Genomic DNA, 23,910 nt, shown 5'->3' with positions numbered 1-23,910 from the left:
TGGAAAGCCGGGTCGGTACACAGGAAGAAGCAGCAAGGCAAGACAGGACAATACTGTGGAAATAGAGAAGAGGTGAGTTTAACGCAACTAGAACTATGCTCAGCCAAAGTGCCAGTGGCACAGCTGAGCATATGTAGGTGAGAGCGTACAATGAGAGAACAGCAAACGTAGAGGTAAGTATAGAGCAAGGGCTGTGATAGGAGGCAGGGTGAGTGCTACGTGCACGTCCATGCGCGTGCCCACGTTATTTGTGCTTGCCCCCCGTCCTCGCAAAGGGATGTCTTTAAGGGTCTGGAGCGGGTGCGCATGCACCAGAGACGCTAAGGCCGCCGAAGGGACAGGTGGAACATGCAGAGGCAGGAACGGGACCGGGGAGAGCGCTGGAGTAGGTGAGTGGGGAGTGCTGAGAGGGCGGCGTGACTCCCCGAACCTTACAGTAAGAGAAAAATGTAGACCTAAATTCACCTTTACACCCTTGATAGGTATATGCTCACAAATCCATACTTTCCTAGAATTAGTTACAAATTCGATAACAAACTCCAAAAAGATTGCGCGTGATTTGCAACGTTTCCCACACTGAAAATTTGTGTATTTAGAGATACTGTACAGAAATGGTATGCTGTTCTTAAAAACTCTGACAAGGGAGGTGATGTGGTAATCTGGTCCAAAGATCTATACATTATGAAGGCTAATCACCAACTATGTGTAACGCTTGCGCGAGCCCACAAACAAGCAATGAGACTGAGCACTGAGCAGGTTCTTATACAGGAAATGACCTATGAGGCAGGAGGCAGAGTTGAGGCGCGGCCCCAGTGGAGGCAGGGATAGGCTGCAGGAAGACAAGGGCTTATAGCAATCTTGACTCGCAGGTGGGGCTCATTGCGCGACGTCACGTGTGCACGCCGCGCACAGCAGAGGCGCGGGGCGGGGCTAAGGTCCATGACCTGGTAGAAGAGGAGCGGGTGCACGCACGCTCTGTAAACAGAGCGGAGGTGCGCGCACCAGCGGGGGGCGGATCGGAGGCAGCAGCCGCTGCAGTACTGGTATGTAGAGAGGAGGGACTGTGCCGCAATGGACGTGATCCCCAAATCCTCACAGTACCCCCCCCCCCCTTTAGGATCGAACTCCGGACGATCCATAAATAGCTTTTCTGGGTACCTGGCGTGGAACGTCTGAGTATTCCGGGAGCGCGGATCTGGTCACTGGAGACCCAAGAACGTTCTTCAGGACCGAAACCCTTCCAGTGTACAAGGAACTGCACCTTTCCTCTGGAGATTCTTGAGTCAATGATAGAGCGAATTTCAAATTCCCCTTGACATGCACCAACACAGGGGAAGGAGGGGAGTAACATCAGGATACCTGGAACTCTGTTTGACAGGGTTCAGAAGAGAGACATGGAATACCGATGGTATCTTCATAGAGGGAGGCAAGTCCAGGTGGTACGCCACAGGATTAACCTGTTCCAGGATCTTGAATGGTCCCAAGTATCTGGGAGCCAATTTTAAGGTAGGTGTCTTTAGTCTGATGTTCTTTGATGAGAGCCATACCTTGTCTCCTGTCTTAAACCTGAGCGCCTCTAGACAATGTCGATCCGCCTGGGTCTTTTGTCTCCGAACGGATTCCTGGAGAGTTCTCCGAATCTTATTCCATGACTCTTGAAGAGCATTGACTCTGGTATCAGCAGCAGGAACTCCAGAGATATTATAAGAAATAGGAAAAGAATTAGGGTGGTAGCCATAATTGACGAAGAAGGGCGACTCTTGGGTGGATTCGTTCCTAAGAGAGTTATGTTGCGAACTCAGCCCATCGTAAGAGATCAGCCCAATTATCCTGTGTATCAGAAACAAAACATCTTAGATATTGCTCTAACGATTGATTTACCCTTTCAGTCTGTCCATTAGTATGCGGGTGGTACCGGAAGAAAAAAAAAAAGAAGCGAGATATTGAGTCTTTGAGAAACAGCTTGCCAAAACTTTGATACAAATTGTGATCCACGGTCAGATACAATTGAAACAGGAACCTCATGTATAGGAAATACTTCTTTGATGTAGATATCAGCTAGAGTTGCAGAGTTAGGAAGGCCCTTGAGGGGTATGAAATGGGCCTGCTTCGAAAAACGATCCACGATGACCAGGATGGTATTCATACCATTAGAAATAGGTAGCTCCACTATAAAATCCATTGATAAGTGGAACCAGGTGTGTTCCGGAATGGGACGCGGATGTAGCAGACCAGTAGGGTTTTGTCGACCGGACTTATTCCGAGCACAGACTGAAACGAATTCCTTAATGTCGCTCAACATCTCGGGCCAACAGAAGGTATGTCTGATTAAGTCGGTGGTTCTTCGGATCCCAGGGTGACCGTCTGATTTGGTAGCATGACCCCACTTGAGAATCGTTCGACGGAATTTGGTTGCCGCGTAAAGACAGCCCTCAGGAACCTCCAGTACTTCAGATACCTGCGTCTGAGATTCTTGTCCAAGATGTCGAAAGAGTTAGCAGCGATGAATTTAGAAGGGAGAATGGTTTCGGGAACTTCGTCTGACTTGTCCTCGGAAAGGAATTGACGAGACAATGCATCAGCCTTTAAATTCTTAGTACCAGGAATATAAGAAATTACATAATTAAACCTTGAGAAGAATAAGGCCCATCGAGCTTGACGGGAACCAAAGCGTCGAGCGCCCTCAATATACAATAAATTCTTGTGATCGGTAATAATAAGAATAGGTTTTTCGGTACCTTCGAGTAGATGTCGCCATTCTTGGAGTGCCATCTTGATCGCTAAAAGTTCTCCATTACCAACGTCATAGTTGATCTCCACAGGAGAATTTTTTTGGGAGAAATAACCGCATGGATGTAGGTGATCTTGGGGAGAACGTCTTTCAGAGAGCACAGCCCCTGCATCGACCTCTAATGTGAAAGGAAGAGACAGGTTGGGGTGATGCAGAATGGGGGCGGACGTGAAGGCTTTCTTCAGGGATTCAAAAGCAGAACAGGCCTCTGGAGACCAACAGGAAAGATCGGCATCTTTCTTGGTTAGGGTGGTAATAGGAGCCACAAGAGTGGAGAATCCATGGATAAATTTACGATAGTAATTGGCGAAGCCAATAAATCGCTGGATGGCTTTAAGCGATGTAGGTTGGGGTCAATCCAATACTGCTTTTAATTTCTGAGGGTCCATGGCGAATCCTCTCTCTGAGATTATATAGCCCAGAAAGGAAGTAGAACTTTGATGAAACATACATTTCTCCATCTTGGCATAAAGATGATTCTGACGAAGACGAGAGAGTACCAGCTTGGTATGCTGAATATGTTCAGGCAGGGATTTAGAAAAAATGAGAATATCGTCAAGATACACGATGACAAACAAATTGAGAACATCACGAAAAATCTCATTAACAAATTCTTTAAACACCGCAGGAGCATACAGAGTCCAAAAGGCATTACTAGATACTCATAATGGCCATCGCGGGTGTTAAAGGCCGTTTCCCATTCGTCTCCTTCCCTGATGCATATAAGGTTGTAAGCACCGCGGAGGTCAAGCTTGGAGAAAATGGAGACACCTTGTAAGCGGTCAAACAGTTCTGAGATGAGTGGTAAGGGATACCGGTTCTTCTGGGTGATCTTATTAAAACTTCTATAATCAACGCTGGGGCGGAGAGACCCATCTTTCTTTTTTACGAAGAAGAAGCCTGCCCCAGCAGGTGAGGTGGCGTTTCTTATAAATCCCTTCTTTAAGGTCTCTTGTTTATACTCGGACATAGCACAGGATTCTGGAATGGACAAGGGATAGGATCTGACTTTCGGGAGAATGGCACCAGGGATGAGATCAATGGGACGATGCGGGGCAAGGACTTCAGAGCTAACTTTATCAAAGACGTCAAGAAATGCAATATAAGCCTCAGGAAGTGGACCCTTAAGAGTATCAGTGGTTTCAAAAACGGCAAGAGAAAGAGAAGGGGGAGCACAAGGAATAGGACATGCACCAGGCCATCGTATAGGCAGTTTATCAGTCCAGTCAACTACAGGATTATGCAATTGTAACCAGGGAAGACCCAAGATTACCTGCACCGATGGTGAATGAATGACATCCAACGATATTTGTTCCTTGTGTCCATCCTTGGTGGAAAGAGTAAATATCGCAGTCTCCAGGGAGATGAAGGCAGGTTGAAGTGGACGGCATGTCTATCGCTTTGAGTCCTATGGGAGTGGACTTCCTAAGCAGCGGAATCCGGTGTTTTATAGCAAAGTTCTGATCCACTAAGTTTCCTCCAGACCCAGAGTCGATGAAGGCAAGTGCAGAAGTATGAAAGTCCGTACCCTCCATTATGATAGGGAGAAGGATCCTTTTTGGCATATTCTCCTTGGAAGGAGGACAAGAAGATATGGTACCCTAAGACATTCCATCATACCTTATCTCCCGGACGCGAAGGACAGTGGTACGCCAAATGACCAGATAGGTTAAACCGGCGCCAAAGGGGGGTAAATACCAGACCAGTGGAGGGTGTGACAGTCCAAATACAGTCCTTGGGATGCTGAATAGTGATGATTTCAACTCAGCAGTGTATATGTGGAAAAAGAAAAGAAAAAGATAATGGTGCAGTAAATCAACACAGGGGGGGGGGGGGGAAATGCACAGATAATTTACAGATAATGACAAACAAGACATACAAACATGAAACAATAGCACGGCCTAAATATTAATAAAAAGCAATTTATTTGTGTGGAAAGTGCATGAACCGCATCCGGAGGGGTAAAATTACAACCCTACTCACAGAATGCTGGAAGGGTACAGGCAATGATCTGGTGCGTGCAGCTGGGCTCTCAAGATGGCGACCGGAGCACTTGGGCTGGCGTCTACACGTGACTGGAATGCCAGGCTGGTGACTCAGATGACGGGACCTCTGGGCGGACGTGACGTCACCTCCGTTGTAATTTCTCCACCGGCTCACAGGTCTCCAGTCCTCCAGTCCTCCTCAGCAGCCGCAATATCGCCGCACCGGTTTTAAAACACTTTTCAGAGACTGCAGATTTCTCCTTAGGAACTGCAGACTTCTTCCACACAGTGAAACACTCTAAAAACTTGGAACTTCCCAACGCGTTTCGTACGCATGCGCGTACTTTTTCAAGGGATGTGCTTGTCTAATAGTCTCCATGGTATATATACCATCAGTCCAAAGTCCTGGTTGGTTAATTGGATGGCATTAACCCCACTTAGGGCTAATAGATCACAGCACATGAACAAAGGCCTGTTGCTAATCAACATACATTACAAACATATAACATTAATTGGGATAACAGAAAAAAGAGAGGAAAAACATTAAAAACATTTAAAAAGACATTTAAAAAGACATTAAAAATATACAATGGCAGAACAATGAATTAATGACTTAAAATAGAATGACGCAAATAAATAATTATAAAAAGGCTTTGAGTTCAAAATCGATATTCATTCCTTTAGGGGAGAGAGTTTTAAGTTCATATATCCAGTAAGCCTCACGTATACTGGCCTGCTGGAGTCTACTCCCCCCTCTGGGGTTAACATCAACTTGTTCAATTGCCTGACAGATAAGACCCTTGGGATTTTGATCATGGTACAGAGAGAAATGGTGTGAGACACTATGTGTCACTAAGCCCTTTTTAATGTTGTAAATATGCTCATAGACACGTCTCTGGAATGTTCTCCCTGTTCTGCCCACATATTGCAAGCCACAAGGGCATTGCAATAAATATATAACATATGTAGAGTGGCAGTTGATGAAATTATATATAGGGTAACTCTTATTAGTAACACTAGATGTAAATTTTTTTGAGTTTTTACTAAATGAACATGCTACGCATTTTGCACAGGTGAAGAAACCTTTTACATTCCCTCCTAGTTTCTGCTTTTTTTGGTTCACCGGACAACTGGGGGCTAATTTAGATTTTAAGTTATTTGCCTTAGAAAATATAATATTGGCTTTTTTTGGAAGGATATCTGCCAATATTTCATCTTGTAATAAAATAGGCCAATGCTTATTTATAATTTGTTTAATTTTTGGCGCCATCTCATTGTATTGAGTGATGAACGCTACCTGGTTGTGACGTGTATTTATTGTTTCCTTCTTTTTGACCTCATATTGAAGTAAAGTGTCCCTATTTATCTCATTTACCTGATCAAAAGCCTCATTTAATTCAACCTCTCGATATTTTCTATTAATGAATTTTTGTTTTAGATCTTCTGCTTGTTTCTTAAAAATCTCGTCTTCTGAACAGTTACGTTTCAGACGTACCAATTGTCCCTTTGGAATGTTTCGCAGCCACTGTGGATTATGGTGACTATCCGCGCGCACATAGTTATTTGCCTGCACAGGCTTGAAAAAGGTTTTTGTGTGCAATATATCATCTTTGACATATATGTGGAGGTCCAAAAAGTCAATGTGTTCAGTACTAAAACTACAGGTGAATTTTAAATTAAGGTGATTGTGATTTAAATATGTGCAAAAATCATTTAAAGAATCCTGAGTGCCTGACCAAATGAAAATCACATCGTCAATGTAGCGCCGCCAGAGCACCAGGTTTGCTCCTAGTGGACAGTTGTTCCAAATGAACTCCTCCTCCCAACTATCCATAAATAAGTTGGCATAACTAGGAGCAAACCTCGTACCCATGGCGGTACCACATTTCTGAATGTAATAGTGGGAATTGAAGGTAAAGTAATTGTGTGTTAAGATAAACCAAATACTTTCCATCAGGAAATCCCTCTTAGTGCGTGAATAGCCACTGGAGTGTTCCAGTTTGCGAGACACGGCCTGGCATCCTTGATGATGGTCAATAACTGTGTATAAGGATGTTACATCCGCTGTCGCAAGAATGTATCCTTGCTGCCATTTCAGATCTTTTAAAATTTGTAGCGTATGTGTCGTGTCTCGCAAATAGGATCTACCACCGGTGACTATAGGTTGAAGATGGTGATCTATAAATTGTGAAAGATTTGAAGTGAGGGAAGAAATACCAGAAATAATAGGTCTCCCCGGAGGTGCAGTTAAATGTTTGTGAATTTTAGGTATAAAGTAAAATAACGGTGTACGTGGAAACTGAACAGATAGAAATTTAAACTCATCCTCACACAATGCCCCACTATCTACACCAGAAGTCAACAATTCTCCCAGTTCGGCTTTGAAATGCACCAAAGGGTCACTGTTAAGGGGGAGGTATGTGGTCTCATCTCCCAGTAATCTCATGGACTCTTTTAGATAATACTCTTTGTCCATGACCACAATACCCCCACCCTTATCAGCCGATTTGATAACAATCGAGTCATTATTCTCCAGATCTTGGACTGCCTCTTTTTCTTTAATATTAAAATTATCTTTTTTGATTTTGTATGTTCTACATGAGTTCTCTAGATCCATGCTGACCATTTCTACAAAGGAGCTTACTAGATGTCCTTGCGCGAACTTTGGATAGAACGTGGATGCTTTTTTAAAAATCTTTTCTTGAGGCTCCGCAGTGCTGCGTACCTCTTGAATGGGATTGGTTTGGTTAGTAATTTTATCCCTAGCAAAATATTTTTTCAGGGCGAGTTTGCGGGCAAATTTGTGAACATCTATGTAGAGATTAAAACTATTTGGTCCACAGACTGGAGCAAACTTAAGCCCTTTGTTGAGTACTTTTTTCTCAATATCGGTGAGCTGGTACTGACTTATATTAAAGATATTCGGATACTCTTTTGTAGTTTTTACCCGATTTCTACTAGTACCTCCTCTTCTCCCTCGGGTCCTGTCTTTCTTTTTTTGTAGTTTAGTGGAGGTTGGATTTCTGATACATGTTTGATTATTTCCACCTCTGGGAAGATGTGATCTCTTTCCTTCCTCCACTCTAAAAAAGAGAAATTTGATTTAATGGCTGGTGTGGGGAGTGGTGTATACGAGATGCTCTCCACATCACTCTCTGATCCTATATCCGACAGCAGTGTATATCTATTGCTGACCGGAATGGGAATTGATTGAGGTAATGTTAGTGCATCATATCGTTCCTTAGCTCTTTTTTGTTGCAGATATAGATTTTTATCATGCAAAGGTTGCTTAACCGGAACGAACGGTGTGGGAACCAGTACATTACTAGAGGATTTTTTTGGGGCATTATTAACTCCCTTTTGTATATATCTGCTCCTTTTAGCATTGGATTCTTTGGATCCTATCGTTACATTGGGTTTCTTATTATCTACATTTATAGCATTAATCTCCTTAGATTTCTTTGCCCAATCTCTCTGACAACCAGTGTCATAGTCTTGTTTATCCCTAAAAAATTTTTGTTGTTTAATTTGAACTATCTCTAATTCTGCCTGATCTAGCCTTTTCTTAATAGTCGGTTCTAGAGCGAGCAACTCCTTGTTATCTTTATAGGGATCTAATTGGATCTTCATATCTAATATATGGCCATCCAATTCGGCTAGGGTTTTCCTCCGTTGATGCACCAAAAGCTTCATGAGAGAGAACGAACATTGGTCTAATATTTCATTCCATTCCCTCATGAAGCCCTCATTATGCGCATCTCCGGTGGGTTTTTTCCGAACCCTAAGCCCCCTAGGGATACGGTGATTTTCCAAATACTTGCTCAGTGTGGTGGCTTCCCACCATTGTTTGCTTTCTAGCATAAGTGTTTTTTCTAGCTGAGCAAGTATTGGATGAAAATCTTCAGTCACACTTTCTATACCTTGGACTGAGTTAGGGTCACTAAAGATATGATCAACATTGACATTGTGACGAGATCTTATGAACAGCGAGCTCATGATGACACTCAAAATGAATAAAATATAAATAAAATAAAAGCAGCTAACACCAAATTGTACAAAACAAACAATCACAGAAAAAAGGTAAGGTGCAAAACAGCGCTAATGATATTGATTGAAATTAAATAAATGTTCAGGCAGCCAGGTGGATGACTGGTAGTACAACCAGTCAGGGAAGCAAAATGAGAAAAAAGGTTAAACCGGCGCCAAAGGGGGGTAAATACCAGACCAGTGGAGGGTGTGACAGTCCAAATACAGTCCTTGGGATGCTGAATAGTGATGATTTCAACTCAGCAGTGTATATGTGGAAACACATAGTGTCTCACACCATTTCTCTCTGTACCATGATCAAAATCCCAAGGGTCTTATCTGTCAGGCAATTGAACAAGTTGATGTTAACCCCAGAGGGGGGAGTAGACTCCAGCAGGCCAGTATACGTGAGGCTTACTGGATATATGAACTTAAAACTCTCTCCCCTAAAGGAATGAATATCGATTTTGAACCCAAAGCCTTTTTATAATTATTTATTTGCGTCATTCTATTTTAAGTCATTAATTCATTGTTCTGCCATTGTATATTTTTAATGTCTTTTTAAATGTCTTTTTAAATGTTTTTAATGTTTTTCCTCTCTTTTTTCTGTTATCCCAATTAATGTTATATGTTTGTAATGTATGTTGATTAGCAACAGGCCTTTGTTCATGTGCTGTGATCTATTAGCCCTAAGTGGGGTTAATGCCATCCAATTAACCAACCAGGACTTTGGACTGATGGTATATATACCATGGAGACTATTAGACAAGCACATCCCTTGAAAAAGTACGCGCATGCGTACGAAACGCGTTGGGAAGTTCCAAGTTTTTAGAGTGTTTCACTGTGTGGAAGAAGTCTGCAGTTCCTAAGGAGAAATCTGCAGTCTCTGAAAAGTGTTTTAAAACCGGTGCGGCGATATTGCGGCTGCTGAGGAGGACTGGAGGACTGGAGACCTGTGAGCCGGTGGAGAAATTACAACGGAGGTGACGTCACGTCCGCCCAGAGGTCCCGTCATCTGAGTCACCAGCCTGGCATTCCAGTCACGTGTAGACGCCAGCCCAAGTGCTCCGGTCGCCATCTTGAGAGCCCAGCTGCACGCACCAGATCATTGCCTGTACCCTTCCAGCATTCTGTGAGTAGGGTTGTAATTTTACCCCTCCGGATGCGGTTCATGCACTTTCCACACAAATAAATTGCTTTTTATTAATATTTAGGCCGTGCTATTGTTTCATGTTTGTATGTCTTGTTTGTCATTATCTGTAAATTATCTGTGCATTTCCCCCCCCCCCCCCTGTGTTGATTTACTGCACCATTATCTTTTTCTTTTCTTTTTCCACATATACACTGCTGAGTTGAAATCATCACTATTCAGCATCCCAAGGACTGTATTTGGACTGTCACACCCTCCACTGGTCTGGTATTTACCCCCCTTTGGCGCCGGTTTAACCTTTTTTCTCATTTTGCTTCCCTGACTGGTTGTACTACCAGTCATCCACCTGGCTGCCTGAACATTTATTTAATTTCAATCAATATCATTAGCGCTGTTTTGCACCTTACCTTTTTTCTGTGAAATGACCAGATAGGCCACAATAAAGACATAGCCCCTCGCTTCTCCGGCGCTTTTTTTCTGTAAAGGACAACTGGTGCGTACCCAGCTGCATGGGGTCTGGTGCTTCAGGAACTGGAACAAAAGAAGGAGAGAGAGTAGGAGAGAGAGATATAGGTACAGGTGTCCGTGTAGTCTGGCGTTCACTTCGTCTCTCTTGGAGGCGTTGATCCACCCGTATACATGTAGAGATCAGATATTCCAGGGCAGTGGGTCTTACACGTGCAGCCAATTGATCTTTCAAGGAGTCAGTGAGGACCTGCCAGAAGGCTGCAGTTAAAGCCTCATTGTTCCAACCGGTTTCCGCGGCAATAGTCCGAAATTCCAGAGCGTACTTTGCGGCGGTCCGGTGGCCCTGGGTGATGTGGAAAAGAGAAGAGGCCACCGTAGCCTCGTGGCCAGGAGTGTCAAAGACCCGCTGAAACCTTTTTTTGAAGAAAAGAAAGTTCTGCGTGAGTTCAGGCATTAACTCTCAGATAGGAGATGCCCAAGCCAATGCGTCTCCGGTTAGCAATGCAATGATATAAGCCACTTTAGATCTGTCAGTAGGGAAGCAAGAAGGGGTTAATTCAAAGTGGATATCACATTGGATCAGAAAGCCTCGGCATCCTAGGGGTTCACCCGCATACCGATTGGGTGTCGGAAGACGTGGTTCTTGGGATATGTTTCCCTCTAGAGTAGAAGCAGTTGTGGTTAGGCCCACCTCAGGGGGTCAATGTTTGTTGGGCTGTGCATACTGTAACGCTTGCGCGACCCCACAAACAAGACCTGACCCCGGCACTGAGGTGGGAAGGACTACGCCACACACCCACAGTAGCGGGGGCGGGTCCAGAAGGTGGTTTGTAGCATTGCTGGGTCTGGGTATGAAGAAAGGGTTAATCCAATACTTGCCGGGGTCTGTGGGTTGGAGAGGTACACGTAGTTGAAGTCCATAAGCCTGTGGTCTGGGATTGGAGAGGTACTCGTAGTTGTTATCCGTAAACTAGGGGTCAATTGTCAGAGAGAATCCAAATGGAAATCCAGGTCGGTACACGAGAGGTTAACTGCAGAGAACAAGACAAGACTGGGCTGGACAAGACAGACTACACAAAGGCAAAGGCTACACAAAGTTATGCTCAGCAATGAGACTGAGCACTGAGCAGTTTCTTATACAGGAAGTGACCTATGAGGCAGGAGGCAGAGTGGAGGCGCAGCCCCAGCGGAGGCAGGGATAGGCTGCAGGAAGACAAGGGCTCATAGCAATCTTGACTCTCAGCTGGAGCTCGTTGCGTGACATCACGCGTGCACGCCGCGCGCAGTGGAGGCGCGGCTGAGCGGGCGGAGCTAAGGGCCGTGACCTGGTAGAAGAGGAGCAGGTGCGCTCTGTAAACAGAGCAGGGGGGCGCGCACCAGCAGGGGGCGGATCGGAGACAGCAGCCGCTGCATTACTGGTATGTAGAGAGGACGGACTGCGCCGCAAGGGATGCGATCCCCGAATCTTCACACTATGCTCCCCTTGTGATTATACACAATTGTTTAATAACACCACTGTAGAATTTAAGATTACTTTATTTTTGATACTTAAATAGTGTTACCAAGACCAGATTATTAAATCATCAAAAAATGGACTTTTCTTACAGGGGAATTTCCAGTGAAACACAGACTTTCTATGTTACCTAAGGTTCATAAAAATAGTGTTACTCCACCAGGTAGACCGATTGTCTCTGGCATGGGAGGGCTAGACTAACCGATTTGTCAATAGCTAGATAATTTCCTTAAGCCTATTGTTGAGATGTTGCCTGTACAGGTAGTCCTCGCTATCTAACGTTTCACTTTACAATGGCATATCCAACGCAACCCTATGGGCCATTTTTTTAATGCCGGAATGCGTTATCCGATGCTTGAATGCTCAACGCTACTGATTAACATGGGACTCACCATATAACCGTTTCACTATCCAACGCTACTTCTAGAACGGATTCCGTTGGATAACCGAGGACTGCCTGTACGTATGTACTCTTGAGATTGTAATCTTTGAATGTTGGTCGAGATGTTTTGCTTGCAACTTGTGATGTTGAAGCCTTATATACAGGTATCCATCGTTTGGATTGTATTCAAGCTGTTAAGTACTTTTTCTGAATGGGTACTGACTCTAATGCTAATCGGGATACCTTTCTTGACAAATTACTCAACTTTGTACTTAGAAACAATTATTTTGTATTTGAACAGAAATATCTGCAGGTAATGGGTACCACAATGGGGGCAACTTGCTCCCAATCTTATGCCAAAAATATATTTTTGGGTTGTTGGGAGCGAGAAGTGGTTATTTTAAGTTTACAGATATGGTGCTGTTGTGGTTGAGATATATTGATGATGTTCCTGTGTGATGGCACTTCCACCAGTTTGTTGATGTTCTCAATCACAACAGCATCAACCTCAAACTTACTTTTGATATCTGTGATACTGTGGGCAATTTTTTTTATCTCAAAATTATGAAGAATATAGACGGTACCGGTACACTTACAGTGGTGAGAAAATGTTTATGAACCCCAATGATAATTACAAAAATTCCATCGTTTTTCTATGATAAGGTTCTTGAATCAAAACCGCTCTTATAGGGTTTATATTACCCAATTCCATGTCTTTTGAAACAAAATGGTGTATGCGTTAGACAAACAATGAGTTAGGGAGGAGTGGCTCAGTGAGTAAAGAGATATGCGCATGCACACTGGCAGAGTGATTGTAGTCGATACACGGAAGCTACACGTGCGAGCGGAGGACACAGCGGGGAGTCCGGTTTGGAGGGTGATATCCCCTGGAATGATCTGTGGTGGCAGTGTATGCGACAGCGGGACCAGCCACTCATTGGTGTAAGTATCCGGCTCCTTGGTGTAGACACTATTCCTGGAGGAGAGTTCTTTGCTGTGCCCTTATATATTTGGCATTCTGTAAGAGTGGTTTTAATTTTTCCCTATGTGGAGCAGAATCCCCAAGTCATCTACTCGTGTATGTTAATTACTTTTTAAATGTGTTAAAATAAATAAGTCATCTTTTTTGGCTCATTACGGGTGTCTATTAGAGATAGTTTATGTTTGTATGTTTTATGTTTGTTGGTCTGTAAGTCCTACAGTATTTGTCCATCAACAGTCATTTTAGGTTTGTAGTATATATGCATGCACATGTATATACAATTTTTATAGTTTGTATATATCCTATAGTTATACGCTATGATTGGTCTCTGGTTTTCTTTCCACATGGTATGAGACATCCATCAAGACTCAGCAGAGGATTCCTAGTTCAACAGGACTGGACTTTGCTATATGGTCAGGTTTATCACGGATATTGACTTTGTAGGCCCCGGTTTATTTGTTGTTATTCTTGTATGTGATTTGTAGCCATTTCATTGTTCCAGGCAGCCTTCCTATTATTTTTTGGTACTTTTGGTATTTCACCGGTAGAGTTCAATACACGCTACAATATTTTAAGCATTAGCGCTGAAGTACACACACTTTTTTTTGCACATTTCCATATATCGAGCTCCAAGCTGGTGTTTAAATCTTTATCCCAGGAAATCATGTACTTGTCAGGGATTTGATTACTTTTAATAGGGGTTAGGTTATGGTATATCTTGGAGCTAATACCCTTTGTAAGGGGCTTATGCAAACACCAGTCCTCGTATAAGGTTAGATCATGGGATTGGTTTGGTTTGTAGATAGATTGGATATAGTGTCTGACCTGGTGAAATCTGAAAAATTCAGAGGAGGGAATATCGTGACTTGCTTGTAAGGATACAAATGACAGGTCCTTCCCATGGATAAGAATATCTTTGACTCTTAGAAACCCTTTTTGGGTCCAGGGGTTGGATTGCTAGTTTTCCATATAAAAAGGAAAGGAAGGGTCCGTGAACAGAGGTTGCATAAGGGAAGGGAGACCGGTTAGTTGGATTTTTTTTTATCAGTTCTGTAGCTGGGAAGGTTTGATAAATAGCTTCCCTCATGTTTGAGCTTCAATCATGGGTTTAAAAAAATAAAAATAATAATTAAAAAAAAAAAACATTATGGCTGAGAAAACAATTATAAGCCTCTTTGTTATTTTTCCCCCCTCTCACCCACCTCCGCTGTCTCCCCCTCCATTCTCTTCCCATTTATGAGCCCTCATCTTGCAAATCACGCACACAGTTGGAAACAATTAAGTTCAGGAACACTGGTAGTTTAAGCAAAATGTAACTTTTCTTCAATGTGTACACCATACAGTACAGTAGCATGGATTCTTATGGGTTTTTTCCTGCTTAATATTTACACAAATCTCTATAGTTAAAATTTACACAGTAATCACATAAATGGTAATTGCAAAGACATCTTCGGCTATGTGACAATTTCATAATAATGACAAGCTACAAATGTGCCATTTCCAGTTTTAGGCAACTGAATTACAAATGATATTAAAGTCGTTTATTTTTCCCATCTTGCAAAGCTTAATATAATGAATGTCTTTAATGTTGTTTTACTTTCTATTTATTTGTGGTCTAGTTACACCCCTCTGTAGATAAAGTGTAGAGTAATGATTTTTCCGGACAGATGGTATGCATAAGTCTTCAAGAGTTCTGATCTTTATGTGTTGCATGATGTCATGGAAAATATATATGCAGGACACATCTGGAATGGATTTCAGTTTCATTAAAAAAAGAAAATTGTGAAGTGAAAACGAATATGGTTTTCATTTCAACAGTAAGTTAACACATGTTAAAGCTTTATTATCTCAATCGTTTCTGAAACTGCAAAGAGTTTAGAGTACATTTTTAAGCGTAAAGGAGCATTCCTTCCTAGGGTCACTTTAAAAAAAAATGGTTAAGAAACAGGGATCCCCGAAGCTGAACCGGGTTACTTTCAGCTCTGAAGCCCAACTGGTGGCCAAGATACGTACTTCTGGAGATGATGCTGGTGACTTCCTGGTTCTTACATCTCCTGTGGCATGCATGCCAATAGGGAGCTGCATTTTCTTATCAGTCCACGTGCCATGGGAGATTTAAACCTCCTCCTTGTTTCCCCTGCTGTGGATCACCTTCAGAGGTAAGGGTCTCCAAAAGCAGGGGGCTTCCAAAGCTAAAAATGGGGTGGTTCAATTCTGTGTAGGACCTCCCAGTTCTAAACATTTGTACACATATAGTGAGAAAAGAATTCTCACTCAAGAGTCCCTATAACTTTCACTCTAAATCCATTTATTTTTAGGGGAGAGGTAATAATCTCCGAGAATATAATTATTCCCACATAGAGAATACTCTTAAAATATAATTATTATTCTCTTACATTATGTAACACTGGACATACAAAAAACAATAATCATGGAATAAAACTTTATTGCTTTTTGTATTTTCAGTGGTACATAAGAGAATAATTATATTTTAAGGAGTATTCTCTATGTGGGAATATTTATATTCTCGGAGATTACTACATCTCCCCTAAAAATAAATGTACTTAGAGTGCAAGTTATAGGGACTCTTGAGTGAGAATTCTTTTCTCACTATATGTGAATAAATGTTTATCCCTTTGCACCAGAGTTTAAATAAATACTTACCTGTTTTGGCACGTGGGGTAGAGCAGCCAATCCACTTGTTTCGTTGAATACCCCCCAGTAATCATGTTTTAAAAAGTGGCGGTTAATTAGGGTGGATGCTACGTGAACCACACTGTACGTGATACAACACATTACAGTCTCCTCTATCACTATCTAAATGCAAAGGGCTTAAGATCATCTGATAGTGGAGCAGCAAGTAATATAAAAATAGGGCCAACAACATGTGGTCTACTCGATGCAGCTGCCCTGGCCAGGTGAATCAAGTCTGCCCCTACCCCAGACGAAGAAACCCGTGAATAGGAGTTTCGAAACGCGTAGGAAGGTTTTGTGGTCATCCAGGGACACCGTAGCTGAACCAACCAGGCGGTGACGTCAGCGGAGGAGAAGCTTGCAATTTACTCGGCTGGTATTGAGACCACGAGCACACCAGGAAATCTCCCCGCATCTCACGAACAGACGTCCGGCACCCCACAGCAGGCGGCAACCCTTGGCAAAAGACCCCGTACCACTGCACATGTCCTACTCAAGGACGGTGAGTAGGATTTCGGTTTTTACCATTGGCGGAGCAGCACGGCTTCATTTAGCAGAAGCGCTTGGAAGCCTGCATATTCATTTACTAACAGTAGTCCATCTACTGTTTATTAATTCATGTTTTACACCAATTGTAGATACAATTGTTTTACCCAATAAATGCTCTTGATACTTTAATCACCATGTCATACATTGTCTAAAGGGTAATACACTATTGTGGTGTTTTTTGTATATCTCTTGTCTCCCTCTCTGAGGTATCCATAAAAGAAGGAATTTCTGCACAAGACTTTGTTCCATCCATCTTTCCTCAGCGCCACAAGAGGTTATTCTACACATAGCATGAGACACTGCAACATTGTTGCAGACCTTCACGTGCCTCTCAGTGAACAGAGGCAGCCCAACAACAGGAAACTGAACTCCTAACTTTAGGCAGTGCTGTGTCTTATATCACCCCCCGGAGAACAAACATGCTCTGTGCCACTAAGTGGGAACACACTGCATGCTGTCACTTCCTTTGGGGACATATGAAACCTCACCAGGGTTTGAGGGCAAACCTCCATGATGACTACTGGCAATCCTGCATACTTACCAGGTTTACTGCCAGCATGAGAAAGAGATATGTACACCAATCTTAGACATGGCTACAATTGTATTAAAAGAAATTTGTGCAACAAAATGTTTGTGCTAAAAGTAATAGAAACCTTAAAACAATGTGCGTTTTATGAATACATATGACACCATTTGTTGTTTGTAATGATTTTTGATGCATCCCTAATGTTAAATACCTGATTAATACTAACATGTTCAGTGGGGAAATCCACGGGTAGAGTCAGTAGTGAAGAATCACCTGGGGGTAATCACCGAATGCTGGAATCAGGAGTCCAGATCTGCCTCAGTGGAGAGTCTCCAAGAGGAGCAGGCAAAAGAGCTAGTCATGCAAGGCAGGGTCAAGGTGGACAGCAAGCAGGAGAATCGTCAGACGGACTAGGGTCAGGGCAACAGCAGGCAGGGTAGTTAAAAGGCAGATCGGAACCAGGATTTGCATTTAAGCAACACAACCTCACTCCAGCTAGCAGAGCTGTTGTGCAGCCCAGATGATAGGGAGAGGTGCCTTCTTAAAGGTCTTGGAAGGGCAGGTGGTGTCTAGCGAGGGCCTGCTCAGAATAATGCCGTGCTAGCATGTGAGACCTCGCAGATACAATTTAAAGTGAAATATAATTGTCTGTATTTTTTATTTATAACTAGTATTAGTATTTATCAGTGTAATATTATTTAGAATAGCCATAATGTAAAAGTAATAAAGGTTTTTTAACCTATATAATGAAACATCTGTGCTGCATCATAACATTTTTTGGGTTGACGCATAGCAAATTCATTCTGCTCTAGGACTATTCCAGACTTTTTAGGGTCCATGACAAGTTGAACTTGGCAGATGATTTTGTGGCGGACTGTAACATTATCTTTTAGTACATACCATTAACATCTCTATGCTTAGCTCAGTCCATGTACACACCCAAGAAAAGAAACATTTTTTTTACATTGCTGGTGCAGATGGAGAAATTTGATCTGCTAGAGAGAGGGCAGAGCTCAAAAAGGGGTGTGCCAGATCCTGTTTCAGAGAGGAAGGGGATGTGACTTTGTAGATGGTTGCTATAGAAACAAAATATGTTTGTTACATTATAAAACATTAAAAATGTCAATCAGAGTTGTTTTTTTAATGCTACAAGTATTTTCTCATAGTACAGAAATTATTTGTTTTAAAACAAAACACGTAGGATATTGCTTGTTCTGCAGCTTTAAAGCAGTAAAATATGCGTAATCATATACTGTATATTTTTTTTTTAAATAAATCAGTTCTTTATTATTAGATAACACTTGCTGTGTTATTCGTTTTTATTATTTAACTCGTAATGCCATTTTAATGAGTTTTAAAGCATCCTTTGATTTCTATAGCAGGTTTTAAGCCAGCTCCCAAGCAATGCCAGATTTTTTTATTGGCTACTAATCTGCCCAACCTAACACATAAGCCCTGGTACCAGTGCAGGCAGTGTTAGGGTTCATCTGGGTCTCACTGCAATTTACAACTCCCTTGAGTGACAGGGGGTGGGCCTAAGGCCGGTGTACTGCCCTATCAGGGGCTCAGACCTAGGACCCTCCCCCTGGGTACAAAAGGAGCTACAGAGCCTAAATGTAGTGGTTCTCTGAGTTGTAGGGACTGTGAATCCAGGGCTCTGGCCACCTTTCTTCCCCGCCATCAGGGGAGTGGGATACTACCCCTTATTCCACCAGGGAATCGGGGAGCTAAGGATAGACATTTGGGGCCTTGGGTTGATTCCAGGGACCAGAGAGAGCGACAAGAGTGTACAAGTTGGTATGCTGTTGAAGAGAAGAATAAAGAACTGTTTTATACTCCTGCCTGAGACTGCAATTTATCAGGGGGAGTGCAAGAGGGTTTTCCTGCAGGAACTGCACCCGGCTCTGCTGGGGCCTGCGGGAAATGGAGGCGCTGCACATATGAAGAACTGAGAAGATCCCTAAAGCCTGTCCTGTTCGTCCCCAATACCACCGGCGGACACTCAGTATCCTGTAAGCCTAGCAGGTGAGCAGCACAACAACATCAGGTAACAGTGAAATCTCTCAGAGGGTGGGGGAACACCTGTTACATAAGGATACATTGTAGCTGCTGAGTTACACTGATTGAAGCAGCTATTATGTTATGCACACAATCAGGTTTTTGACAGATTTATAACCAAATAATTGCCAACTTAGGTAAGAATGTATAATTATACATTGCCATATGCTTTACATATATAACTAAGAAATAAGTGGGGAATGTAACCCTTTAACCCTGCTTTACCCTTTCATTATGTCACGTTTTGGGGAAGTTATTGAACAGCAGTAAGTGACAAACCACATAATTAATGATACATATGAGGTGGTTTGTCTTCCTAATTTACTAAACTGATCAAGAAGGCAGTTTGTCAAACATATGTACTGTAGGTGTTTTGTCTTTCAATGTCATGGCTTGTTCATGGCTGTAAGAAGACTGTATGGTTTTCTAAGTATTATTTTATTTTAATGTTTTAGCTGGAAAGAAACATTCAGATATCAGTCTTGTTTTAAAGTATGAACTGGTATTCAAAACAGTATGAAGGGCACGATCAGCGATGTTAAAATAATGTATGCTTGAAGTGTGACAGTACAGATAACTTTAATTTCCTAAAGACTTCAGGGAACCTGATTCCAGAAATAAGGTGGGTGGTAAGAGTGGAGAATATTGACAATAAACAGTGTTATGAAGGATTATCTTAAATACAAGATACTTATTTTTTAATTAAGTCAATTGGATAAATGGATAAACTATCCAGATACTAACCAGAAGCTAGGGCAGAAACATGATCATTTTATCTGGACTCAAGGGGTAGCTGTCCTAGTTGCAACATGCATATCGCAGTGTTACAAAATGTATAGGTCCATGAGATCATTACCAGCCTTATATATTAAACGTTGTGCTGACTGCCAGCTTGCACAAGGTGAGCTGAATATTTAACAACATGTGTAATTCTGCTTAATGCTTACATGTAAACAGAAAGAAAAGCCAACATATTTATTTTTATGGAAATATACTTATTTTCGACTTGTATCTGCATACTGCATGAGTACACATTGCACACTGCATCATGCTAATTATTCCATCTATATAGTGCAACATCATGAATAATGTATACTCATCATTCGTTTTTTATTTTATGGATACCCTTTACAATTAATATTTTTATCTTCACAATATGTGTAAGTGTTACCTTTAGGAGTAGACTTGCTTGATTGGGGGCTGCACCTTTAAATAAATAAAATATGTTTACTATTGGATTTCAATCATATGTCCTTAATATGATGTGAACATGACAAATGCAGTATTAAAACACACAGTGATTGCCATGTTTCTCTTACTAGAATCTTCAGGTTTTCCTGTATAAATACAAACTGCTTTAAATTACAAACCTATACAGGCATACCCCGTATTAACTTACGCAATGGGACCGGAGCATGTACGTAAAGCGAAAATGTACTTAAAGTGAAGCAGTACTTTTTTTCCACTTATCGCTGCATGTACTGTACTGCAATCGCCATATACGTGCATAACTGATGTAAATAACGCATTTGTAACAGGCTCTGTAGTCTCCCTGATTGCGCACAGCTTCGGTACAGGTAGGGAGCTGGTATTGCTGTTCAGGACGTGCTGACAGGCGCATGCGTGAGCTGCTGTTTGCCTATTGGGCGATATGTACTTACTCGCGAGTGTACTTAAAGTGAGTGTCCTTAAACCGGGGTATGCCTGTACTGTGACTTAAAAGCAGCTGTCCACACTATATTTTTCCCCCTGCTTTTTTACTTAAATGAACAGATCTATTCTTCCATTTGCCAACACTTTTTTTTGTTACTTGGAATTTTATTGACATATATTCAATATTAACAACACATAATAATAATCAGTGTTCGACAAACCTATACATTTGCATGCCCCGGGCGAGTGGATTTAACATCGTGGCGAGCTCCTATTGGCCCAAGCAGCACACGTGTGGTACTAGGTGGCGAGTAGATTTTTTTGTTCGGCGAGTAGATTTTTTGGTGATTTGTCGACCACTGATAATAATAATAATAATAATAATAATAATAATGAAAAGAAAGAGGGGATCAGGAGAGAGGGAGGATACAGAAATTAAAAGGTATGGCGGGGAAGGTGACTATCATCTTCACATTCAGATCTAATATGTCAACAATTTAATCAAATCTCATTCTTCAAATTCATCTTTAGTTTATGATAATGATAATATTAATAATTATGAACCCTGGTGTATCTCATCCTTTTCTCCATATAGTCTCTACTGCAGGACTGGCCAACTCCAGTCCTCAAGAGCCACCACCAGGTCAGGTTTTCAGGATATCCCTGCTTCAGCACAGTTGACTCAGTCAAAGATTGAGCCGCCTGAAGCAGGGATATCCTGTAAACCTGACCTGTTGGTGACTCTTGAGAGCTGGAGTTGGCCACGCCTGTTCAACCGTGTCGCTTTTCTTAATCGTTTCGCTAATTTCTGGTTCCTGATTGCCCTTGTGTTCTTAAGAGAATGGAATGGACTTTTTTTAATCCTCATTATCTATCCAAAATATCCCAAGTGTTATTAAACCTCTTAACTGTATGTTTTAAGAAAGCAGAGAGCTGTTTTTATATTTTAACTCTGCTTCATCATTCGGGAGCTATAAGCATCTGAAACACTACAGTGTGTGTCCGGGAGGTCAAAATCAACGATGCTTCAGAGCACACTGCAGGATAGGTTACCATGGGAACCTCAGAAGCAAGAGATTAAGAAACTCATATTTTTTTTAACACTAGATTTTTTTTTGAAAGAGAGCAGGACATGCTCAGGGTGCAAGAGACAAACATTACTATATGAGTTAAACTCATCCAGGCTTCAGTTGGGATTGTATGAATGTCTTTATTTATATAGCGCCATGTACATAGCGCTTCACAGTAGTAATACAAGTGAAAATCATATAAATAACAAATAATACAAATAACAGCTCATGGGAATAAGTGCTTCAGACATAAAAGTAACATTTAGGAAAAGGAGTCCCTGCTCTGAAGAGCTTACAATCTAATTGGTAGGAGGAACATACAGATACAGCAGGAGGGCATATTGGTAAGTGTGTCTGCAGGGGGCCAAGCTTTATGTATCAGGTGTATTGTGTTAGCCACGGAGCTACTCATATGCTTCGTTAAGCAGGTGTGCTTTAAGGTGGGTCTTAAAGGTGGATAGAGAGGGTGCTAGTTGGGTATTGAGGAGAAGGGCATTCCAGAGATGCAAAGCAGTCAGTGAGAAAGGTTTAAGGCGGGAGAGAGCTTTAGATACAAAGGGGGTAGAAAGAAGACATCCTTGAGAAGAACGCAAGAGTCGGGATGGTGTATACCGAGAAATTAGGACTGAGATGTAAGGAGGGGCAGAAGAGTGTAAAGCTTTAAAAGCGAGGAGGAGAATTTAATGTGTGATACGGGATTTGATAGGAAGCCAGGAGAGGGATTTCAGGAGGGGAGATGCCGAGACAGATTTATGAAAGAGTAGAGTGATTCTGGCAGCAGCGTTTAGGATAAATTGTAGGTGAGACAGGTGAGAGGCAGGAAGGCCGGGAGGTTACAGTTATCGAGACAGGAGAGAATGAGGATCTGTGTCAGAGTTTTAGCAGTCGAGCAACAGAGGAAAAGGCGTATCTTTTTGATATTGCGGAGGAAAAAGCGAGAGGTTTTAGATACGTTTTGAATGTGAGAGGAGAAAGTGAGCTGCTTTAAGCACTGATCTCAGTCATTTAGTAACTTCCTACTCGCAGATAGTGCAGCAGATACCCAAAACATTGTGGGCCATATTTAATAAGCAGTGCTATTCAGGTGGTGGACTAATGCAAAATGTTATAATAGACAACATGTTAGAAAGGGCACATTGTACAGAGGACTAGAGCAGTATCAATACTTTAGGTCTGACCTATCGGCATATCTGATCTAAGAGCTAAGTATCAAGGAATTCCCAGTCCTCCCTTTACTTACACTTGGATAATTCTTTCACTTTAATAGAAACTAGAATTTGATTGCTTAAATCTCATTAAATTTTCTCATATTCAAAATGACTCAACTTGGGATAGTAAAAATGGTGTAGTCCAATTTTAACCTCTTGAATGCACTTAAACGCAGATTTGTGGAAGCCAATTAAAAGTGAATTGCAGTAAACAGTGCTGAATAAAGTGGAAATTTAAATAGCGGGTTACTGGATTACTTGAAAAAACAATGTACTGTCTGTACATGATAAATATTGAACAAACATTGTTAATTATGAATTAATGCAAAGGATTCGTATGAGTTTGTGCTACTGAGTCTGATTGATAGGCAAGTAATATGTTGTGTAATGATAGCTGTTAGAGGGGGAATTAATGTCCTCTGCATACTGTATGTAGTCTATTGCTTTTCTCCAGCATCCAAGGAGGTACAAATGATGTCTCATGAATCTTTGATTTTTTTTAGTTATATTTTCTTCTTCTTTACATAAATCTCCTACAAAACTTGCATTAAAGTTTCACCTGTGCTGAAAGTAATTATAGGTGATAATAAAAGAACTCATAGATGAAATATGAAGTTACATAAACCATACTGTTTATTTCGGTCATCTCCTCTCACCTAAGAAAATTAATAAAAGCGGGCATATAGTGTATATAGTTATAGCGCAGCATGTAATCACCGTGCTATTAATAATTCAGATTTGTCAACAAAATAATGACACGTTTTGTATTTAGGAAGTGCCATGTGAGCATGTTGTAAAATGATCTGTTTTTCGTAACTTATAATGTTTTCATTCAAATCTAAATATTAAAGATAT

The 23,910-nt window shown here is 41.7% G+C and overlaps 1 protein-coding gene across 2 annotated transcripts; it reads right to left on the bottom strand.

Moving 5' to 3' along the window:
- Nucleotides 1-5,124: 5,124 nt before the first annotated feature.
- LOC142490158 (uncharacterized) lies at nt 5,125-9,061 on the bottom strand. Of its 2 annotated transcripts, none has more exons than XM_075592031.1 (2): nt 7,724-9,061; nt 5,125-5,254 (listed from the first exon to the last, which is right to left on the bottom strand). In XM_075592031.1, exons 1-2 carry the CDS (start codon nt 8,770-8,772, stop codon nt 5,125-5,127), a joined length of 1,179 nt encoding a protein of 392 aa, XP_075448146.1. In that variant the 5' UTR covers nt 8,773-9,061. The 2 variants fall into 2 exon arrangements, with proteins under 2 accessions (XP_075448146.1, XP_075448147.1); XM_075592032.1 differs by having other exon boundaries at nt 5,178-5,254; nt 7,741-9,003.
- Nucleotides 9,062-23,910: the final 14,849 nt, after the last annotated feature.

The sequence above is a fragment of the Ascaphus truei genome, chromosome 3 (assembly GCF_040206685.1).
Source record: "Ascaphus truei isolate aAscTru1 chromosome 3, aAscTru1.hap1, whole genome shotgun sequence".
NCBI lineage: Eukaryota > Metazoa > Chordata > Amphibia > Anura > Ascaphidae > Ascaphus > Ascaphus truei.
The sequence above is the reverse complement of the archived record's forward strand: the minus strand, read 5'-3'. Positions and strand labels throughout refer to the sequence as shown.

Excerpts from the sequence above, each read along its gene's own strand:
- LOC142490158 (XM_075592031.1), bottom strand. The coding sequence starts at position 8,772 with ATGAGCTCGCTGTTCATAAGATCTCGTCACAATGTCAATGTTGATCAT. Across the intron at positions 5,255-7,723 it reads GAGGTACTAGTAGAAATCGG|CAACAGGCCTTTGTTCATGT; the intron begins GTAAAAACTACA and ends TATGTTGATTAG.